The 21422-nt window shown below is 54.4% G+C and overlaps 1 protein-coding gene across 6 annotated transcripts in view; it reads right to left on the minus strand.

The window, feature by feature from the left end:
- The window catches only part of LOC129016358 (mitochondrial import inner membrane translocase subunit TIM16), a 76846-nt gene extending 56319 nt beyond the window's left edge, over positions 1-20527 (minus strand). For 2 of the 6 annotated variants that reach the window (XM_054455755.2, XM_054455760.2), the window contains exons 1-6: positions 20285-20527; positions 17390-17486; positions 16435-16509; positions 12252-12322; positions 11569-11752; positions 9570-9646 (exon numbers count right to left, since the gene is read on the minus strand). In XM_054455755.2, the coding sequence (XP_054311730.1) occupies positions 9570-9646; positions 11569-11752; positions 12252-12322; positions 16435-16509; positions 17390-17486; positions 20285-20344 (564 nt within the window). In that variant the 5' untranslated portion in view covers positions 20345-20527. The remainder of the gene's footprint in view (positions 1-9569; positions 9647-11568; positions 11753-12251; positions 12323-16434; positions 16510-17389; positions 17487-20284) is intronic. The other 4 variants (XM_054455759.2, XM_063655088.1, XM_054455756.2 and 1 more) reach the window with 4 other exon arrangements.
- Positions 20528-21422: the final 895 nt, after the last annotated feature.

Here is a 21422-nt window from a genome sequence, read left to right on the forward strand (position 1 = left end):
TGAAATAAAACACTCATGCTTTGTATGGGACCTTCTTTCTGTGGAACAATCTGTGTGTGTGTGCATGCACACGTGTGTGTGCATGTGTGTGTGTGTACACAAACATTCATGCATAAAGAACCAGGGCACAATCTGTATCCACTACTACAGGCTGGGCCATAATAATTTTGTTTTCTTTTTTGAGACAGACTTTTGCTCTGTCACCCAGGCTGGAGTGCAGTGGTGCAATCTTGGCTCACTGCAACCTCTGCCTCCCTGGTTCAAGCGATTCTCCTGCCTTAGCCTCCCGAGTAGCTGGGATTACAGGCGCCCACCACCACATCTGGCTAATTTTTGTATTCTTGGTAGAGACGGGGTTTCACCATGTTGGTCAGGCCAGTCTCAAACTCCTGACCTCAGGTGATCCACCCGCCTCGGCCTCCCAAAGGGCTGGGATTACAGGCGTGAGCCACCGTGTTTGGCCATAATAAATTAAGTGCAAAAAGGAAGTTGTAGAATAACATGGCATAGTGTGATTCTACTGTGGTAAAAATCAACAAAAATCTCCATTTGTGTGACCATGATCCTGTTTGTTTTTATTGATACCCAACTGTCATATAGCCCATACATGTTACAAGTTTGCTGAGCAAGGAGAAAGGTCTAGACTAACACAGGCTGGTGTGCTAATGCTGGGTATCAAGGGTGGGGAAGATGGGGGCTGGTTAACTTTTCCTTTTTACATCTTAGCACAGGTCTATTTTGTTTCATTCAGCACAGATTCCTGTTTTCATATTTTGAAAAACAGTAAACAACTGGAATTTGAAATGAAAAACACCACCAGCCAGGCATGGTGGCTCACGCCTGTAATCCCAGCACTTTGCGAGGCTGAGGTGGGTGGATCACCTGAGGTCAGGAGTTCGAGACTAGTCTGGTCAACATGGTGAAACCCCATTTCTACTAAAAATAAAAAAATTAGCCGGGCATGGTGGCAGGCGCCTGTAATCCCAGCTACTCAGGGGGCTGAGGCAGGAGAATCGCTTGAACCTGGGAGACAGGGGTTGCAGTGAGCTCAGATTGCACCACTGCACTCCAGCCTGGGCAACAGAGTGAGACTCCGTCTCAAAAAAAAAAAAAAAAAAGAAAAAAAGAAAAACAACATCATTTGCACCAGTACACATAAAAAGAACTTGAAATACACATGCTTCTCAACATACAATGGAGTTACATCCCAATAAACCCGTCTTAAATTGAAAATATAGTAAGTATGGCCAGGAGAGGTGGTTCATGCCTGTAATCCCAGCACTCTGGGAGGCCGAAGCGGCAGATCACTTGAGGTCAGGAGTTCGAGACCAGTCTGGCCAACAAGGTGAAACCTCGTCTCTACCAAAAATACAAAAATTAACCGGGCATGGTGGCACGCGCCTGTAATCCCAGCTACTCGGGAGGCTGAGTCAGGAAAATCACTTGAACCTGGGAGATGAAGGTTGCAATGAGCTTGCAGTGAACCGAGATCATGCCACTACACTCCAACCTGGGAAACAGACTCAGACTCCATCTAAAAAAAAAAAAAAAACAAAAAAGCTACCGTAGGCCAGGCACAGTGGGTCCTGCCTGTAATCCCAACACTTCGGGAGGCCAAAGTGGAAGAATCACTTGAGCCCAGGAATTTGAGACCAGCCTGAGCAATATGGCAAAGTCCATCAATGGACATTTCTCTCTTTTTGTATTTTTTTTTTGTTTTTGAGATGGAGTTTCATTCTTGTCACCCAGGCTGGAGTGCAGTGGCGCGACCTCAGCTCACTGCAACCTCTGCCTCCCGGGTTCAAGCGATTCTCCTGCCTCAGCCTCCCGAGTAGCTGGGATTACAGGTGCACGCCACCATGCCAGGCTAATTTTTTGTATTTTTACTAGAGTCGGGGTTTTGCCATGTTGGACAGGCTGGTGTCGAACTCCTGACCTCAGGTAATCTGCCTGCCTTGGCCTCCCAAAGTGCTGGGATTACAGGTGTGAGCCACTGTGCCTGGCCTTTTTTGTCTGTTTGTTTTTGAGACAGTCTCGCTCTGTTGCCCAGACCCAAGTGCAGCGGTGCAATCACAGCTCACTGCAAATCAACCTCCTGGACTCAAGCGATCCTCCCACCTCAGCTTCCCAAGTATCTGGGACCACAGGCACAAGCCACCAGGCCCTGCTAATGTTTTAATTTTTCTTTCGTAGAGATGAGGTCTCACTATGTTGAGCAGGCTGGTTTTGAACTCCTGGCCTCAAGCAATCCTTCTGCCTCAGCCTCCCAAAGTGCTGGGATTACAGGTGTGAGCCACCAGGCCTGGTTTAAATATACATTTTTAAAAAATATATATAGAAATGGCCAAAAAGCATATGAAAATATGTTCAATATCACTAACCATAAGAGAAATACAAATCCAAACCACAATAAGATATCCCCTGACATCCATCAGGACGCCTACTACATTTTTAAAAATAGCAAGTGTCAGGCTGGGCGTGGTGGCTCATGCCTGTAATCCCAGCACTTTGCGAAGCCAAGGTGGGGGGGGAATCACCTGTGGTAAGGAGTTCGAGATGAGCCTGGCCAACATGGTGAAACCCTGTCTCTACTAAAAATACAAAAATTAGCTGGGCGTGGTGGCGTGCACCTGTAATACCAGCTACTTGGAAGGCTGAGGCAGGAGAATCGCTTGAACTCAGGAGGTGGAGGTTGCAGTGAACCGAGATCATGCCACTGCACTCCAGCCTGGGCAACAGAGCGAAACTCCAACTCAAAAAAAAAAAAAAAAAAAAAAAAAGGCAAGGCTGGGCGTGGTAGCTCACACCTGTAATCCCAGCACTTTGGGAGGCCAAGGTGGGCGGATCACAAGGTCAGGAGTTCAAGACCAGTGTGGCCAACATAGTGAAACTCCGTCTCTACTAAAAATACAAAAATTAGCTGAGTTTGGTGGTGTGCGCCTGTATTCCCAGCTACTGGGGAGGCTGAGGCAGGAGAATCGCATGAACCCAGGAGGTGGAGGTTGCAGTGAGCTGAGATGGCACCATTGCACTCCAGCCCAGGTGACAGTGCGAGACTCCGTCTCAAAAAAAAAAAAAAAAAAAAAGCAACTGTTGGTGGGTATGTGAAGTTAGAACCCTTGCACACTGTTGGTGGGATTGTAAAATGGTGCAACTGTGATGGAAAACAGTATGGCAATTCCTCAAAAAATTAAAAATAGACCTGTCATGTCTTCCAGCAACCCCACTTCTGGGTACATATCCAAAAGAACTGAAAGCAGGCCATGAAGAGATATTTGCGCACCCATGTTCATAGCAGCACTACTCGCAATAGCCAGGAAGTGGAAACAACCCAAGATCTACTGATGGATAAATGGATAAACAAAATGTGGTCTGTGCATACTATGCAGCCTTCAAAGGCAAGGAAATCCTACTGCACGCCACAACGAGTAACCCTTGACGATGCAGCATTTCATTATGCTCAGAGAAATAAGTCAGCCCCAAAAGAACAAATAGTATATGATTCCACTTATGTGAGGCATCTAAAGTAGTCAAATTATAGACATAGAAAATTATAGACATAGAAAGTGGAATGGCAGTTCCTAGGGGCTGGGAGGTAGGGCAAAGGGAAACTGCTGTTTAATGGGTATAGAGTTTCAGTTCTGCAAGATGAAAAAATTCTCAAGTCTGTTTCACAACAGTGTAAATATACTTAACACTACTGATCTGTACACTTAAAAATGGTTAAGATGGTGAATTTTGGCACTTTGGGAGGTCAAGGCGGGAGGATCATTTGAGCCCAGGAGTTTGAGACCAGCCTAGGCAACATAGTGAGATCCCTGTCCCTACAAAAACTTTAAAAAGTAGCTGGGCGTGATGGCATGTGCTAGTAGTCCCAGCTACTCAGAAGTCTGAAGTGGGAGGACTGCTTGAGCCTTGGAGTTTGAGGCTGCAGCAAGCTAAAAAAAAAAAAGAAGAAGAAGGTAAATTTTATGATATGTGTTTTCTTACCATAATTTTAAAAAATTGCTGTTAGCCCACAAAAACACATTGCTAAGTGAAAGAAGCCAATCTGAAAAGCTACATACTACATACCATGTAATTCCAACTATATACAGACAATGAAAAGATCAGTGCTTGGCAGTGATCTGGGAGGAGGGAGGAAGGGATGAATAGGTGGAACCCAGGGGATGTTTAGAGCAGTGAAACTATTCCATATAGTGGTTACATTACGTCATGCATTTGTCATAACCCATAGAACATACAACACAGACTGAACCCTCATGTAAACTGTGCGCTTTAGTTAATAATAAAGTATCAGGCCGGGTATGGTGGCTCAGGCCTATAATCCCAGCACTTCGGGAGGCCGAGATGGGTGGATCACTTGAGGTCAGAAGTTTGAGACCAGCCTGGTCAACATGGTAAAACTCCATCTCAAAAAATACAAAAAAATTAGGCCAGGCATGGTGGCTCACGCCTGTAATCCCACTACTTTGGGAGGCCGAGGTGGGCGGATCACCTGAGGTCAGGAGTTCGAGATCAGCCTGGCCAACATGGAGAAACCCCATCCCTACTAAAAATACAAAATTAGCTGGGTATGGTGGCACATGCCTGTAATCCCAGCTACTCAGGATGGGGAGGCAGGAGAATCGCTTGAATCCAGGAGGCGGAGGTTGCGGTGAGCTGAGATCGTGCCATTGCACTCCAGTCTGGGCAACAAGAGTGAGACTCTGTCTCAAAAAAGAAACAAAAAAACCAAAAAAGTAGACGGATGTGATGGCACATGCCTATAGTCCTAACTACACGGGAGGCTGAGGCACGAGAATCACTTGAACCTGGGAGGCGGAGATTGCAGTGAGCTGAGATCACACCACTGCGCTCCAGTAGTGCAATAATAATAATAATAATAATAATAATAATAATGTTTACCATTGGTTCCTCAATTGAAACAACGTACCACACTCATGCAGGATGTTCATCACAGACACTGGGGGAGGAGGTAAGGAATACGGAAAATCCTTGTACAACTTGCTCACTTTTTCTGTAAACTTAAAACTGTTCTAGAAAATAGTCTATCAACTAAAACAACCCAAAAAGAAATGCAGGGGAAAACCAAGTGAATTCCTGCTCCATGTGCAGCCCCTCCCTGAGAGATGAGTAGCCTCCCTGCTACTACCAAGCTCCAGGCTCAGTGCTGGACTCCAGGGCCTGGAAGTTGTCACGGGAAACCGCGGGGAAGAACTTAGACCTGGTTGTGGAAGGACAAACAGAGCTTGTGCTGGGAAGGGAAAGCATTCGAGGAAGGTAAAATAGCGTGAGCAAAGAGGTGGAGAAAGGAACTTGCTGGTGTCTGGCGCTGGGGGAGGAGAGGCCACGTGAGGAGGCAGATGGTGGGAACGAAGGGGGCCGTGGGCACACGCATGGCTGGCAGAGGCGGGGGCCTGTCTGGAGAGGGCCTCAGAAGCCAGGTCTCCCTGGTCTGCCTCAGCAGGGCCCTGGTTTTATGCCGCTCCTGGCAAAGCCCTGCCAGCTGCAGTTTACCAAGCACCTGCTACGTGCCAGGCGGGCACCAGGTACAGTCCAAGGACTGGCTCTTAACACTCCACTACTCCACACCTAGGATTCAGAGGACAGAGAGAGGAGGATGAGAGACAGAGGACAGAGACCAGAGAGAGAACAGCGAGGGACAGCAAGGGATGAGAGAGGACAGAGTGTGACAGAAACAGAGGACAATGACAGAGTGGGCCAGACAGAGCAACTAGAGATCAAGGACAGAGACAGGGGACAGCAGGAGACAGGCAGGACACCAGGGACAGCAAGCGACAGAGGCTCTCAGGAGATGAAGGGCAGGACACGACATCCAGCAGTCAGGGCTGCTCCTGCCCCACAGAGCTGCTCCTGCCCCACAGAGCTGCAGAGGCCGACAGCCCGAGTCCAGATGCCAACACCACCACTGACCAGCTACGACGTGGGCAAGCCCCCGAGCCCCCTATGGTTTCTTTTTTTCTTTCTTTTTTTTCTTTGAGGTTTTAGTTTGTTTGTTTGTTTGTTTTGAGACAGAGTCTTGCTCTGTCACCCAGGCTGGAGTGCAATGGCGTGATCTCGGCTCACTGCAACCTCCGCCTCCCAGGTTCAAGTGATTCTCTTGCCACAGCCTCCCGAGTAGCTGGGATTACAGGTGCATGCCACCATGCCTAGCTAATTTTTGTATTTTTAGTAGAGAAGGGGTTTCACTATGTTGGCCAGGCTGGTCTTGAACTCCTTACCTCAGGTGATCCGCCTGCTTGGCCTCCCAAAGTGCTGGGATTACAGGCGTGAGCCACTGCGCCCGGCCAGTTTTGTTGTTGTTGTTGTTGTTTTTCAAGAGACAGGGTCTTGCTCCGTCGCCCAGGCTGGAGTGAAGTGGCTCAATTCGAGCTCACTTCAGCCTGGAACTCCTGGGCTCAAGCAATCTTCCTGCCTCAGCCTGGGACCCCAGGCGCGTGCCACCATGCCTGTCTAATTTTGGCATTTTTTTTGTATACATGGGGTTTCACCATGTTGCCCGAGCTGATCTTGAACTCCTGGGCTCAAGTGATCCTCCCACCTCGTCCTCCCAAAGTGCTGGGATTACAGGCGTGAGCCAGCGACCGGCCACCCGCCCAGCCCTGTGAACTGTGAGGATGCGGACAGCGCCACCCCTGGGCAGGGCTGGGCGCTGGGGCTAAGGGCGGAACTCACAGCACACGCTCCACGAGGGCCGCTGGGCCACCCTCATGGAGGAGCTTAACGCGGGGTCCAAACCAGGGTTCAGAGTGGGCACCGAGGCTGCTCTGGCTCAGCGGAGAAGAACTAGGATGCAGAGGCCGCGTCCTCCCCGGCTCATCAGGCTCAACCACGCCGGGAATAAGCAGCGCAGCAGGCCGAAATGGACCATCCGTAAGGAGAGCGCGCCCCCTAGTGGCCTCCTGCCCCTTCGCTCCCAGCTCGGGAGGCCCCTTCACCCAGTGGGAGTAGCTAAGAGGGAGCAGGAGGGGGCTTTGGTGGTCCTGGGAGGCAGACCTGCTCATACAGCGGCAGGACAGGAGTGGGAGCCAGGGGCACGGAGGCTTCGCCGCCAGGAAGGAGATGGGGCGAGGGTGGGGGCACACTCTGGTGGGAAGTCCCATGACCCCCCACCCCCATCCCCATCAGGCAGCCGGTGGCATGAGCAGCTCCAGTACATAAACCCAGAGCCAGGTGCGGCTGCAAAGAAGGGCTCAGGCTCGCTCCTGGTGTGGAGTGGGCCCATCCAGCAGCTCCAGCCACAGCTCAGGACAAGCCCTCGCTCTCTGCACACTCATGGGCATCACTGGCTGCTCTATGACAGTCAGGCCACCCCCCACTCCCGGCTCCATACTGCCAGGGTTTCCGGTGTAGGATGCCCCCACCAGGGCCCCGATGTACTACTCCCTTTACAGCAAAAGAAGGCAACAGCCGACCCAGGGCTGAGGTACCCACTGGCCCTAGACTGTGCTGACAGGTGTGGCTTGGAGGCAATGCTGCGTCCCCGCAGGTGGAATTCCTAGGTCCAGGAACCAGGGGAAGGAGGGGGAGTCGTTCCACTGAGCATCACTCCCATGACCCACTTGGGAAATGTGTGCTTCTTGTCCCTGCAACTTTAAGCTCTGGGTTTAGCGGGGGAAACACATCCACTGGGGAAGCGGCAGGAGCTCCTCTGTACTGTGGCTCCTGTGACTCTTCCTGCAAGACACCAGTAAGCAAGGAGAAGAGTGGCCACGCCGGTGGCCCATGGGGCTGCTCACTGTCCTTCCGGGCACAACTGTGGTGGCAAATAGGGCTCGGATCCCCAGGAGGAGGGCCTGGACCACCACACCAGTGACAGAGGGGCGGAGACAGTTTCTCAAAGAAAGGAGATGTCACAGTCCCAAGGCAGCCATCCCTGAGTCCTGCTAAGACTGCCCAGGCCATCCCCTCTGCGTGGGATGCCCGTCCCCTCCTTCTCAGCCAGGGCTCATCCCTCAAGGACCGGCCTCGAGCTCACTCTGCCTGGGATGCCGTCCCCAGCAGGGTTAGGTCAAAGCACGCATAACAGGTATCCCCAGAAGGGGCTCCCTGGGGGCCTTATTGGCCCCCAGAGCTCAGGCCAGTCTCTCAGGACTCTCTGCTCAATGAACACCACAAAGGAAAAACTGATCAAGACTGGGAGATGCGGCTTCCACAAAAGCAGAGTACAGAAAACAAAGTTCGACTAGGGTCCCTCCAAGTATGCAGAGCCCTGGGGCGGGATGCTCAGGTCTGGTCGGCTTCCCTGCCCTGCTAGCTCCTGTTTGGCTCCATTCCCAGGCTTCGCAGCCATTCTTCATGTGTCTTCAGGCTCAGCACACCTCCAGAAGGGCCCTGATGGGTGCCCTCATTCCCAGCAACCCCGACAGGTCTTCAGAGACCCTTGGTGGTACCCACGGCCATCTCCCTGGGGAAGCCCTTTGGCCCTGGTCTCAGGCTCCAGCCTGGTCCTGGCTTTCCTCTTCCCACCTCCTCCCCTACAGGCTCTTCTTATTCCCTCCTGGGGGCAGCACTACGCGGTCAGCAAATCAAACAAACGGCAACTTTTCACCTGCAGCCGGATTCTGCTCAGAGCCCCTCCGGGCCCAGACTCCACTGACACCTCCAAGTACCGCAGGCAGCTCAGCAAGGCTGCAGCCACCCTGGAGCGGCTCTGCCCAGAACATTCACATCAGGTGCCCCTCTAGCGCCCCCTCCCTGCCACAGTACATCCCTGTCCCAGTGACAGGCCTCTCCTACTGCCTCAGGACCACCACACCTCCCACCCAACCCTTCTCCAACACTTGGCTTCCTCCTCCCAAAGGTCTCCGCCACTCCCGGCAGAGAACAGCTCTCACCTCCCCACAGGCTGCCACAACACATCCCCCTGTAGACACTCCCCTCCTGCCACACACTGTCCATGCGGTTCCAAATGCGAATCCGCCCCCCTCACTGCACCACCTGTCCTACTCTGGCCTTTAACACTTCATTGCCTCCCCATTACCCCTATGGCAACAGGCACAACCCTTACTCACCACCCAGCACCCGCCTGCCCCGCACCTGCCTGTCCTAGCCCCGATCCCTGCCTGAGGCCACGCGTCCCTGGCCTGTCCAACCAGCTCAAAGCACCATGTCCCTCTTGCAGAGCCCAGGTCACGGGTCCTCTTGTCTGTACTGTCCTCGACGGAAGTCACCTCCCCAGCAACTGGGGCCTGGCCCAGCACCTGCGGCCGAATGCTGCTTAACAAGAGTCTCGCAGAAAGGCTGGCGGTTCAGACGGACCAGACAGGCGGCCAGAGGAGGCTGGTTGAAGGTGGCGACATTAGGGCGCAAACCGGGGACCAGCGTGGGTTCTCATCTGACAGGGGCCTAGGCAAAGTAGGGGCTTCCAGATGTAGGTGAGCGGGGGTGTGAGGGGCAGCTTGGGGGCAGGGCACACAGATGACCATCCTGACCTCAGTGCTCCGCTGCCTCCTAAACAACAAGCCTGGAAGGCCCAGCCCAGGGGGTCCCAGGCCAGGAGGCCTGCACAGAGCCCCACAGGGAATCCCCACCTGCCTGCTCACCTTGCACGCCGTGCCCACCAGGGCTCCATCCCGGCTCCAGACGGCGCTCTGCACCAGGTCCCCGTGGGCCTCCAGCTCTGCAGAGAAGCAGCCACAGTCAGGCCCCGGGCAGTGAGGGCACCAGGGAAGTGAGTGGGGGCGGGCCTTGCTGGGGGGAAATCCCAGAGCAAAGGCAGCAGCTATGAGTGTCCTTTTCAGCCAAGGGGGCAAGGGCAGCAGCTTCTCCCAGACAGGCTTCCCCTGCACCACAGGCTGCTTCCTTCACCCCACCTTTGTGCAGCTGTACATCACTCAACTACCTTCCAAGGCTCCCTGCTCCTGGCCTGGCTCTCTCATCCCTCCCAGGCTCACTTCCAACATAGCTCCCACCCCACAGGGTCACTCCTGCCCTAAGCCTCTACTCCTGCCGTCTATACTCTCCCTCGCTAGTGTGAGGTCTCAAAATACTTCTCTACATTCTCTGCGACTCCTGTTCCAGGTTAAATTGTGCTCCCCTAAAAAGATGGTGAAGTCTTAACCCCCACTACTTTTCGGAGGCTTGCTCTGTCACCCAGACTGGAGTGCAGTGGTGCAATCTAGCTCACTGCAATCTCCGCCTCCTGTGTTCCAGCAATTCTCTTGCCTCAGCCTCCCAGGTAGCTGGGATTATAGGCACCTGCCACCATGCCCAGCTAATTTTTGTGGTTTTAGTAGAGACGGAATTTCACCATGTTGGCCAGGCTGGTCTCAAACTCCTAACCTCAAGTGATCCACCCACCTCGGCCTCCCAAAGTGCTGGGATCACAGGCGTGAGCCACCACACCCGGCCTATTATTATTTTTTGAGACAGCATCTCGCTCTGTTGCCCAGGCTGGAATGCAGTGGTGTGATCATAGCTCACTGCAGCTTTCACCTCCTGGGTTCAAGTAATCCTCCCACCTCAGCCTCCTGAGTACCTGGGACACAGGCACACGCCACTGTGCCTGGCTAATTTTTTAATTTTTTGTAGAGTTTGTGTCTCACTATGTTGCTCAGACTAATTCTCAAAATCTTGGGCTCAAGCAATCCTCCCATTTTGGCCTCCCAAAGTGCTGGGATTAGAGGTGTGTGCCACAGCGCCCATCCAAGAAGGTTTTTTTTGGTTTTTGGTTTTTTTTTTGAGATGGAGTCTTGCTCTTGTCGCCCAGGGTGGAGTGCAATGGCATGATCTCTCTTCGCTCTCCATAGCCACTGCAACCTGTGCCTCCTGGGTTCAAGCGATTCTCCCACCTCAGCTTCCTGAGTAGCTGGGATTACAGGCACCCGCCACCACGCCCAGCTAAGTTTTTGTATTTTTAGTAGAGACGGGGTTTCACTATGTTAGTGAAACCTTAGTTTCACGAGGTCGAACTCCTGACCTCGTGATCCGCCCGCCTCGGCCTCCCAAAGTGCTGGGATTACAGGCATGAGCCACCGCGCCCGGCCGAAGTTATTTTTTATTTTTATTTTTTTGAGACGGCATCTCACTCTGTCACCCAGGCTGGAGTGCAGTGGCGCAATCTCGGTTCACTGCAACCTCTGCCTCCTGGGTTGGAGCAGTACTCTTCCCTCAGCCTTCTGAGTAGCTGGGATTACAGGTGTGCGCCACCACGCCCAGCTAATTTTTGTATATTTAGTAGAGATGGGGTTTTGCCATGTTGGCCAGGCTGGTCTTGAACTCCTGACCTCAGGTGATCCACCCACCTTGGCCTCCCAGAGTGTTGGGATTACAGGCATGAGCCACCACGCCCGGCCATTATTTTTTTAAATGGAGAAAAACAACAGAAAAAAAAACAGCTAAGAGGATGAAACTGGTGGCTATGGAGAGCGAAGCGAGATGGGGTGTTTATTACAGCCTCATAGAATCTTAAGACTTTTATACTATGTAAGTGTAAAACTTTGATATATTTTTAAATTTATGTTACTAAACATGCCAACAAAGAAATGGAGTGCTGTCCAGAGTGGGGCTGCCCTGGGAAGGGCAGGCCAGGGTGGCCTGTACCTGTCAGGGGCTGTTGCTTGGCTGCGTCCCAGACCTTCACAGTGGTGCCTGCTGCGCTCACCAGAATGCCATCAGAGGTGGGGTGGAACTGCAGCACCTCCACTGGGAGGTCCTCGGGGCCCAGCACCACCCCAGGTGCTGAGGGCAGGGCCTGGCCAGGCCCTGGCAGTCGCCAGAGTTTTACCTGCAGGAAAGACCAAGTCCGTGAGCACAGGGCTGAGGGCCTCACTGCCTTGAGTCAGCAGCTGCCGTGACCCCAGTGAGGTCCCGTGTTGGAACTAGGCCACTCCAGGAGACCACACACCTTGGCCTTGAGGGGAGCGCCCACCCGCCTCAGCTTGCTTGGGCCAGGGGCTGCATACCCCACATCCGAGAAAGCAGGGAGGGCATCTCAGCTCCTGGACCACAGGGCATGGTCCCAGAGTCGGGGAAGTGGCTCTGTTGTTTCTGGCAGCCTCCCCACCTGCTGTCCTCGGGCTCCAGGTCAGGTCAGAGTCACGACTCCAAGCAAGCCCTTGGGAGCCAGTGTGGGACCAGGAATTCAGACTAGCCCCGCAGCCCTGGGAGGTGGGGCGGGGCTGGACTGGGAGGCAGCAGAACCCTGTGGGGATGACGCTGGGGCTCAGAAGGCCCTGGACTACGGGCTGGGACATAGAGCAGCTCTTCCAACTGGCTCCACTCACCGTCCTGTCAGCAGAGCCTGTGGCCAGGAGGAAGTCATCAAAGGGCGAGAAGTCCAAGTCGGTGACTAGGTCTGTGGGAGAGGAATGGCTGAACCCACCGGAATGTCCTGCTTCCAACCCAGTATGAAGCAAAGCCCAGGGCTTCCGAGGTGACACTTTTGTGCGCACACAGAAACAGGCTGCAAGTCTACAAGGGCCCTCTGGACACCATGGGGGCAAACGCCACAGGCCCCTCCTGCGACATACGTCCCCGAGGGCCCTGCTGACCCAGGGTGGCCAAGGGCTCTGGCATCAGGAGGTTGACAGGAAATGGGCAGGAAGCCCCTTGAGTCACCAGGCACCCGCAGGAACGCAGCTGCCCAGCCCGACCCCTCCTAGGGCAGCACAGCCTGCTGCTCCTTCAGTCATGGAAGGTCCCCAGGAGTCAACTAAGAAATTGCTTTTTGGTTAAGCAAGCCGGAGTTGGCTTTAGTTCTTTGCAACCAAAGAACCTGAATGTTGGCCAGGCATGGTGGCTCACGCCTGTAGTATCAATACTTTGGGAAGGCAAGGTGGGCGGATCACTTGGGCTCAAGAGTTCAAGACCAGCCTGGGCAACACGGTGAAACCCCGTCTCTACAAAAAATATAAAAATTAGTTGGATGTGGTGGCAGGTGCCTATAGTCCCAGCTACTCAGGAGGCTGAGGCAGGAGAATTGCTTGAACTCAGGAGGCAAAGGTTGGAGTGAGCAGAGATCACACCACTGCATTCCAGCCTGGGCGGCAGAGCCAGACCTTGTCTCAAAAATTAAATAATAAGAACTTGAACGGCTCAGCTCCAGAGGTGGGGAGGGGTAGGTGGGGTGCACAGAGTAAGCCAGACCCTAGAGGGAAATGCGGTGGGTGGCTGGGGAGATAGAGACTGGGTGTGGAGGGTGGCGGGGCTTCGGGGTGTGAACAGGACGAGAGGCATCACCAGAACTGGGAGCACAGTGACCACCTGCTGCGATCTGCCTCCCAACAGGGCTGAGCAGGACTGTCTTCCTCCCAGCCGCAGGAGACAGGGAAAAGACAGGACGGACGTGCATAGGCACGTCTTGGGATAGCCCTGGGCTGGAATCCCAGCTGGCAGGACCATAACAGTCCTGGGCCTAAAGCCACAGAACCCCTGCTGCCTCACTCTGGGCAGAACCTCTGCCACACTCTGGGGTGTGCTTGCTGGGCCCTGCAGGGCAAAGCAGGTCCCTGGGCAGGTGTAGCAGCTGGCACAGGCAGGCTGGCATCTCAGGAGTGAATGAGATGTGATGACATAAGCAATCTGAGTGCTCAGCATGTGCCAGCACCACAGGTACCCAGGGGTTGACATACAGGGACCTCACTGAATCCTCATAAGGATGCAGCAGGTGGCACTGCGGCAGCATCCCCTACTGGAGGATGAGGACGCCAAAACCCAGAGGGTGAGTAACTGCCCCAAGTCACGCGGCTAAGAGACAGGGCCAGCTTCAGAACCTGTGCTGCTCAGCATGACATGCTGCTGCCTTTCCCCACTGGAGTGGGCCCCAGCTGCCGCCCCACAGCCTGGACATCAGAAACGCACCCAGAAGTTGCTCACCCTCTGTTCCCCTGGCTGCTGGGCGGAAGGGCAAGAGTGGCCCTGAGCTGAAAGGCTAAAGGGGCCCCTGAAGGCAGGGCAGCAGCCAGAGCCCTGCCTGGCCGTTTCTCCCGACACCGGCACCTCTGAGGCAGAAGGGCACCTGGTGCCTCTAGGGTAGGTTCCAGGGGTGCTGGAGCTCACCTTCCCATGAGCAGTTTCCCGGCAGGGCTGCTCATGCAAGCAAGGCTCTGAACAGTTGCAGCCACAGTGAGGCTATGGACTTGCCTACAGGACCCTGGTCCAGCTTCTACTTGGAGAGCCCTAGTAGCAGAGGGCTCACCACCTTGCAAGCATCACCAACTTGGGCTAGCTCCCTCATGGGTAAAAAGCATCAAAAAATCAAACATGAAGCCAGGCACATTGGCTCATGCCTATAATCTCAGCACTTTGGGAGGCCAAGGTGGGAAGATCACTTGAGGCTAGGAGTTCAGGACCAGCCTGGGCAACACAGCAAAACCCCATCTCCACAAAACATAAAAAAATCAGCTGGGCATGGTGGTGTGTGCCTACAGTCCCAGCTACTAGGGAGGCTGAGGATAGAGGATCCCTTGAGCCCAGGAGTTTGAGACTGCAGTGAACTATGATTGCACCACCACACTCCAGCCTGGATGACAGAGAGAGAGACCCTGTCTCTAAAAAGACAAACCCAAACACAGGCTCCTATAGACCTGGGTTCTGATTCTGGCCCTGCTGTAACAATGGGTAAGTTCCTAACCTTGTAGGAGTCTCAGTTTTCATAGCTATAAAATGGGTTGTTTTAAAACCTACTTCAAAGAGATCTGAGATTAGATGAGAACAGACTTGTTATACAAGCTGCCACACAGATGTATCTCTAAAACAACATGCTACGTGAAAGATGCCCGATTCCAAAGACTGTGTATTGTGTGATTCCATTTGCGTGAGATGTGCAAAAGAGGCCCCTCTATAGAGGAGAGGCCAGTAAACGTCTCCCGCAAAGGGCAAGGTGGTAAATACTCTAGGATTTCAGGGCTCAACAGTCTCGGTCACAACTCAACTCTGCAGTTGTTGCAAGAAAGCAGCCACAGACTATACATCAATGAATGGGCGTGGCAGCGTTCCAATAAAACTATTTACGAAAACAGGCAGCCAGCTGGATCTGGCCATGACAGTAGTTTGCAGACCTCCGCCACAGAGGCAGGAAGCAGATCAGCTGTTGCCTGAGGCTGCGGTATTCGAGGTGGAAATGGATTAACTACAAAGGGGCACGCGGGATCTTTTGGGGATGATGGAAACTGGATGGCAGTGCACATGACTCGGTCACTTTAATAAGAATCATCAGGCTCTTTACTTAAAACAGGTAATCCGACCGGGCCCCAAAACTTTGGGAGGCCAAGGCGGGAGGATAGCTCAAGGCCAGGAGTTCAAGACCAGGCTGGGCAACATAGCAAGACCCTATTTTACAAAAAATTTTAAAAAATTAGCTGGAGGGGTGGTGGCATACGCCTGTGGTCCTGACAACTTGGGAGGCTGAGGTGGGAGGATTGCTTGAGCCCAGGACGTCAAGGCTACAGTGAGCCATGATTATGCTACTGCACTCCAGCCTGAGTGACAGAGCAAGACCCTGTTACAAAAACAAACAAAAAACTGATAACATTGGCTGGGCCTGGTGGATCACACCTGTAATGCCAGTACTTAGGGAGGTTGACTTGGGAAGATTGCTTGAGCCCAGGAGTTTGAGACCAGCCTGGGCAATACAGCAAGACCTTGTCTCTATATACTTTTTAAAAATTCAAAAAAAAAGTTTAGATGAGAAAACTCAGCTAACGTACTTAGTACAGAGAGCACTCTCCATAAATCTTTACTGTTGTTATCAACCACCATCATTACCATCATCAGAACCCCTCCATGACCCTGCACACCCAGCCTGAGGACCAGGCATCAACCGCCTTCCCTCACCCGAAGGCCTCCAACAAGCAGCCAGAAATGCAGGCCAGAGAGACTGGGTCCACGGCCGCTGCAGCTGGACAGAGAGGCGAGGCCAGCTGGGCTGCTCTGCCTCCATCTGAGGCGAGCAAACTGTTCCCTCAAGGCGGGCAGCCTGCCAGGCAGGCTGCTGGGTGCCCCCAGAAGCAGCTGCGGCACACAAAAGGTCTCTTTGTGAGGGCCCATCTCCACCCCTGCAGCCCAACACAGCCACCTCCTTGGAGGGCCCTGAGCGGCTGGGCTGGGGAGGATGCCTGGTGGAGAGGGGACTCCAGCAGAAGATGGAGGGCTCAGAGCCACCCAACGTGGAGTCCTCGGCAGGGACAGGGAGCCAGCATCAGCCTGGAGCCTGGGGTGGCCACTGCACACCCCGCTCCATCCAGCTCACAACCGGAGCACACAGCTTCCCTCCTCTCTGCCCAGGCCAGAATTCTACACCAGGAGGAAGCCTTCTGAGCCCCACTGTCTCTCAGACAGTACACAGACAGGGTGACAGGAGGGACCTGGCAAGCCATGGGACAGTGGGACCAGGTGAGGATGAATTTCTGGCCCTGGAGAGGAAGGTGCAAGTTTCAGGCTTCACCCACTAGTCAGACATCCACTCACCTGAATGGCAGCCCAGGTGGGCCACGCGTCGCTTGTCCTCTCCTTGGCCTTGCAGAGGCACAATGCCCAGTACACCTGTTAAACAAACACGGGGGCTCTGACTTCAGGCCCCACAGGGCCACCCACCTCCTTGCCCAGGGATCCCAGAGGAGATGAAATCCAGCAGTTCAGCCTCGGACCTTCCCACAGCCTCCACCAATCACAAAGTCATATTCTCTGCACGTAGCAATGGCCTATGGGCAGGTTCTGGTCCCATGCATGAGCCATCCATGCCTCGGATAGATACAGAAGACATTAGGCAAGAGGTCCTCTCTTTTTCACATGGGTCATATGAAAGGGGCATGGGGCTTTCGTATGGGGCTTGCGGCTACCATCTGCCACTTTTCCCACCTTTACTTGAGAAAGAAGCCAACACCCAAGGTGGCAGAGCTGAGAGACCCAGAGAGGTCAGGGCCGACAGTACATGTGAGCCTTTGGGTACCGATCTGCCTGAAGCCCCTGACCTCTTAGTTAGGCTGAAACATTATCCATTTTTTGCTTAAGCCAGCTTGAGGGTCTGAGTTACCAGTAGCAATCAAGAGAGTGCCAACCAACACATGGGCTTTTCAAGCCTTTGTGTTCCTACTGTCCCCAGCCATCCAGGGCCCGAAGATGAGGAGCAGGGAGCACAGAGGGACAGCTGGAAATACAAGCGTCAGTCCCCTCCCAGCCCTCCTGGCCATGCTCTTGCCTGTGGTTTCTACACACATATGCCCTAATCAAAAGCAATCAGATTACTGCACCTGGACCAGTCTGTGGGAGTCTAAGGCCTGGCATGGGGCTCACCTCTGAGCCCCCCAAGGCAGTTCCATTCCAAGTCTCCAAATACACCAAGCCTGCCCCTGCTCCCCACCCCATCTATGGTGATGATGACCGAATACGTAAGCAAATCGCCACACTCATGGCCACTCCCTACCGGGACGGTCGGAGTTGAAGGCGATCAAGCTGCAGCTTGATTTGATGTGGTTCCTGCATGAAGGGGCGGTTCCTGCTCGAATGTCACTGATCCAGGCCTGAAAATCAAGAGTAAAGACGTATGTGATGAGAGCCAGGGTTCCACCTCCACGCATGCCTAAAGCAAGAGGTGGGGCATAATCTGGGGAACTCTAGCTTAAAGCTGCACCATTTGAGATGCATTCTTTTATTTATTTATTTTTTCTTTTTGAGACAGGTTCTCACTCTGTCACCCAGGCTGGAGTGCAGTGGCGTGATCTCGGATCACTGCAATCTCTGCCTCTTGGGTTCAAGTGATCCTCCTGCCTCAGCCTCCTGAGTAGCTGGGATTACAGGCGCCCAACACCAAGCCCAGCTAATTTATGTATTTTTAGTAGAGATGGGGTTTCACCATGTTGGCCACGCTGGTCTCGAACTCCTGGCCTCAAGTGATCTGCCTGCCTTGGTCTCCCAAAGTGCTGGGATTACAAGCATGAGCCTCTGCCCCCAGCCGTGTCGTATTACTTTAGATCAAACTCTATCCCCACTCACGAAATCCCTTAGAAAATGCAAAATGTGGGCCAGGTGTGGTGGCTCATGCCTGTAATCCCAGCACTTTGGGAGGCTGAGGCAGGCAGATCATCCTGAGGTCAGAAGTTCGAGACCAGCCTGGCCAACATGGCGAAACCCTATCTCTACTAAAAATACAAAAATTAGCCAGGCATGGTGGCGGGCACCTACAATTCCAGCTACTCAGGAGGTTGAGGGAGGAGAATCACTTGAACCCGGGAGGTGGAAGTTGCAGTGAGCCGAGATCATGCCACTGCACTCCTGCCTGTGCAACAGAGAGAGACTCCATCTCAAAAAAAAAAAAAAAAAGAAAAAGAAAATGCAAAATGTGGCCAGGCCTCCTCCAAGTACCCGGAGAAAAACCCCCAAGCTCAGAGAGGGGAACCACCAAGGCCTGGCCTCATCAGGACACACCTCTCCACAAAGTCTCATAAGTGAGTGAAAGAAACAACCCCACCCAAGGGGAGGCAGAGGAGCACGTTTCTGAAACTAAGATCTGCAAGGTCCACACATTTTCTCTGTTGTCAAACCACCGCTCAGCACTCCTTTCTGCCCTTGATGACAACACCCACGTTTCCCACTCCACCTACCCATAGCACCCCGGAAACCACCTCCACCACCTGAAGTTTCTATATCAATGTTCACCTGCCATGGTTAGCACATCAGTCCCACCCTATTATTTCTCCCTCCTGATTCGTGTTTTTTTTTTTTTCTTTTTTTGAGACAGTGTCTCACTCTATTGCCCAGGCTGGTGTGTAGTGGCACAATCTCAGCTCACTGCAACCTCCACTTCCTGGGCTCAAGAGATCCTCCAACCTCAGCCTCCCAAGTAGCTGGGACCATGGGAGTGAGCCACCACACCTGGCTAATTTTTTTTTTTTTTCTTTAACTTCTTGTTCAGAGGGGTTTCGCCACGCTGCTCAGGCTGGTCTCGAACTCCTGAGCTCAAAGCAGTCCACCCAAAGTACTGGGATTACCGTGAGTCATGGTGTCCAGCCCATCCCCCTAACTTTTCAATGGCTCTGCACTGCATTCAGAATAAAACCCAACTTCTTCCGGTGGCCCTTGGGTTCTGCAGGACCACTCTGGACTCATCTGTCATCATGCTGCTCCGGCCATCCCCTCCATCCACTCATGCTCACTTTCCATTTCTCCACCAGGCTCTTTCTCAATTCTCACCCTTCTGGCCTCAGCTGAAATGCCATCTACTCCAGGCAGCCTTTCCTGACCACCCTACTGAGACTGGCCCCCTCCATTCTCCATCCCAGCCCCTCATGTGTGTTCTTCAATGGCCTTATGAAAACCTCCAGTGCTCTTGTTTGTCTCCCTCATGAGGCTACAAGTGCCACAGGGGAAGAAAAATGCCATTGTGTTCACCCCGATGTCTCCAGCAGCTTAGCACAGCATAAAGTGGAAGCAAAGGAAATATAGTCCAGACTACAAAAACGGAGCCTCTACCCAGACCGCCCTGACTTGCTCTGGGACCCTGATGGAGTCACTTGAGGTCAATTCCTAGGCCCACTTATCGGAGGACACTCCCAGGCCTTACAAATAACACGGAAAGAGGAAGAGCAGAGCTGACATCGTCTCCAAGGCACACCCCTCATCAGTCCTCCTGCCGTTTCGGGGGTCCGAAGGGTCTCCCGGCACCTGGCTCAGCAATTCTTTGGGGCTCCACCTGCTCAGGATTCCCCAGGCCCCACCCAGCCGTGGCAGCATCACCGAGATAAAGGAAGAGCTTGCGCCAGCAGCTAGAGGAGGAAGCACCGGCGGAAACCCGAGGGAGGGGCGCGTGCGGCCGAGGGGCTCCCTCCCCACCACTGACACACTCGGGCTCGCCGGGGCCAGAGGAGAGAGGGGCGTCTCCCCACAGCCCAGCCCGGGGCAGGGGCGACCCGGGGCAGGGGCGACCCGGGGCGGCAGGGAGGAGGAGCCAGGCGCCGGCAGCGCTCCGAGCCCCGGCTCCCGGCGAGGCCGACCGGAAGCTGGGAAGGCAGGCGGCCTCGCAGGCCTGGGCCCCGGCTAGGAGGGCTGCGCCGCCTCGGGGGTCCCGGGGCGAGGTGGGCGAGGCGGGCAGACCGCCAGGGTCACCGAGCGCCAGAGCGAGTCATGGGAGTGCCGGACTCTGCCCTCCGGCGGCGACGAAACGGCCCGGACGCCGGGGCCCTGACTTGAAGGGAGTTCCCCGGGGATGGAGGTCTCGGGGGTCCAGGCGGCCCTGGGGGGTACCCTTGTGGGGTCCGGGCTGGGGGAGGGGCAGCCGGACGGGGCCCGAGGCGACAGCGCCCGATCCTCGGGCCGGACTCACCTCGCGGCGGGGCGGCCGAGCCTCGGTGTGCCGGAACTTGGACACCCTGAAGCGGTTCATGGCGACGGGGACGGCGGCAGACGCGGTTTCGAGGACCCCGGGCGTCGGGTCTCAGGTGCACGCTGAGCAACCGCGACTCCAGCTGCCTCGGCCCCACCCGGGACCCAATGCCGCGGTCACGCCCCCGGCACGCCCCACTGCCAATCGCAGCCGTCTCCGGCCCGCTGGGCCACGCCCCCGAGCCCCTCTCCTTTCGCGCGCGCACCACCGGCCCCGCCTCCCGGCCAATCCCGGTACGGCGGCCCCGCGAGGCCACGCCCTGATGCCGAGGGGACGGACAGGCGCGGGTGGGAGGTCACGTGGGGCGCAGCTGTCCGCCCACGTCCCCTGCGGTGCTTGCTTGCGTGGGGTCTGGGCTGCAGCATTCGCGATTTTGTGTGCAGGATTTGCTGTGGAGTCTTTGTGGTGTACCTAGCACGTCTTCCAGCACTATCTACCTCTTCCCGTAGAGAGGGGAGAAATTAGCTCCATTTCAGAGACAGGAAACCTCCGGCTAAAGGAGAGTGTAAGCTGTTGGTCCCCAGGTCACACCAATGGTAAGAGGCAGAGGGGGAACAGGGGCCCAGGTCTAAAGCAAATCCCTGTCCTCCGGGCCTACTCAAAAGCCTCTGCATTCGGCCAGGCGCTCTGCATCCAGCCAGGCACGGTGGCTCAGGTCTGTAATCCCGGACTTTGGGAGACTGAGGAAGGAGGATCCCTTGAGCCCAAGAGGTCGAGGCTGCAGTTATCTGTGATGGTGCCACTGCACTCCAGCCTGGGGGACAGAAAGAGACCCTGCCTCTAAAAGTAATAATAATAATAGCTTTTAATTTTTCTTTAGTATTTATTTGACACGGAGTCCCTCTCTGTCACCCAGGCTGGAGTGCAGTGACACGATCTCGGCTCACTGCACCCTCTACCTCGCGGGTTCAAGCAATTCTCTTGCCTCAGCCTCCCGAATAGCTGGGATTACAGGCGCCTGCCACAGCGCCCAGCTAATTTTTGTATTTTTAGTAAGAGACGGAGTTTCACCATGTTGGTCAGGCTGGTCTCGAACTCCTGACCTCGTGGTCCTCCCGCCTCAGCCCCCCAAAGTGCT

The sequence above is a fragment of the Pongo pygmaeus genome, chromosome 18 (genome assembly GCF_028885625.2).
Source record: "Pongo pygmaeus isolate AG05252 chromosome 18, NHGRI_mPonPyg2-v2.0_pri, whole genome shotgun sequence".
In the NCBI taxonomy this organism is placed as follows: Eukaryota; Metazoa; Chordata; class Mammalia; order Primates; family Hominidae; genus Pongo; species Pongo pygmaeus.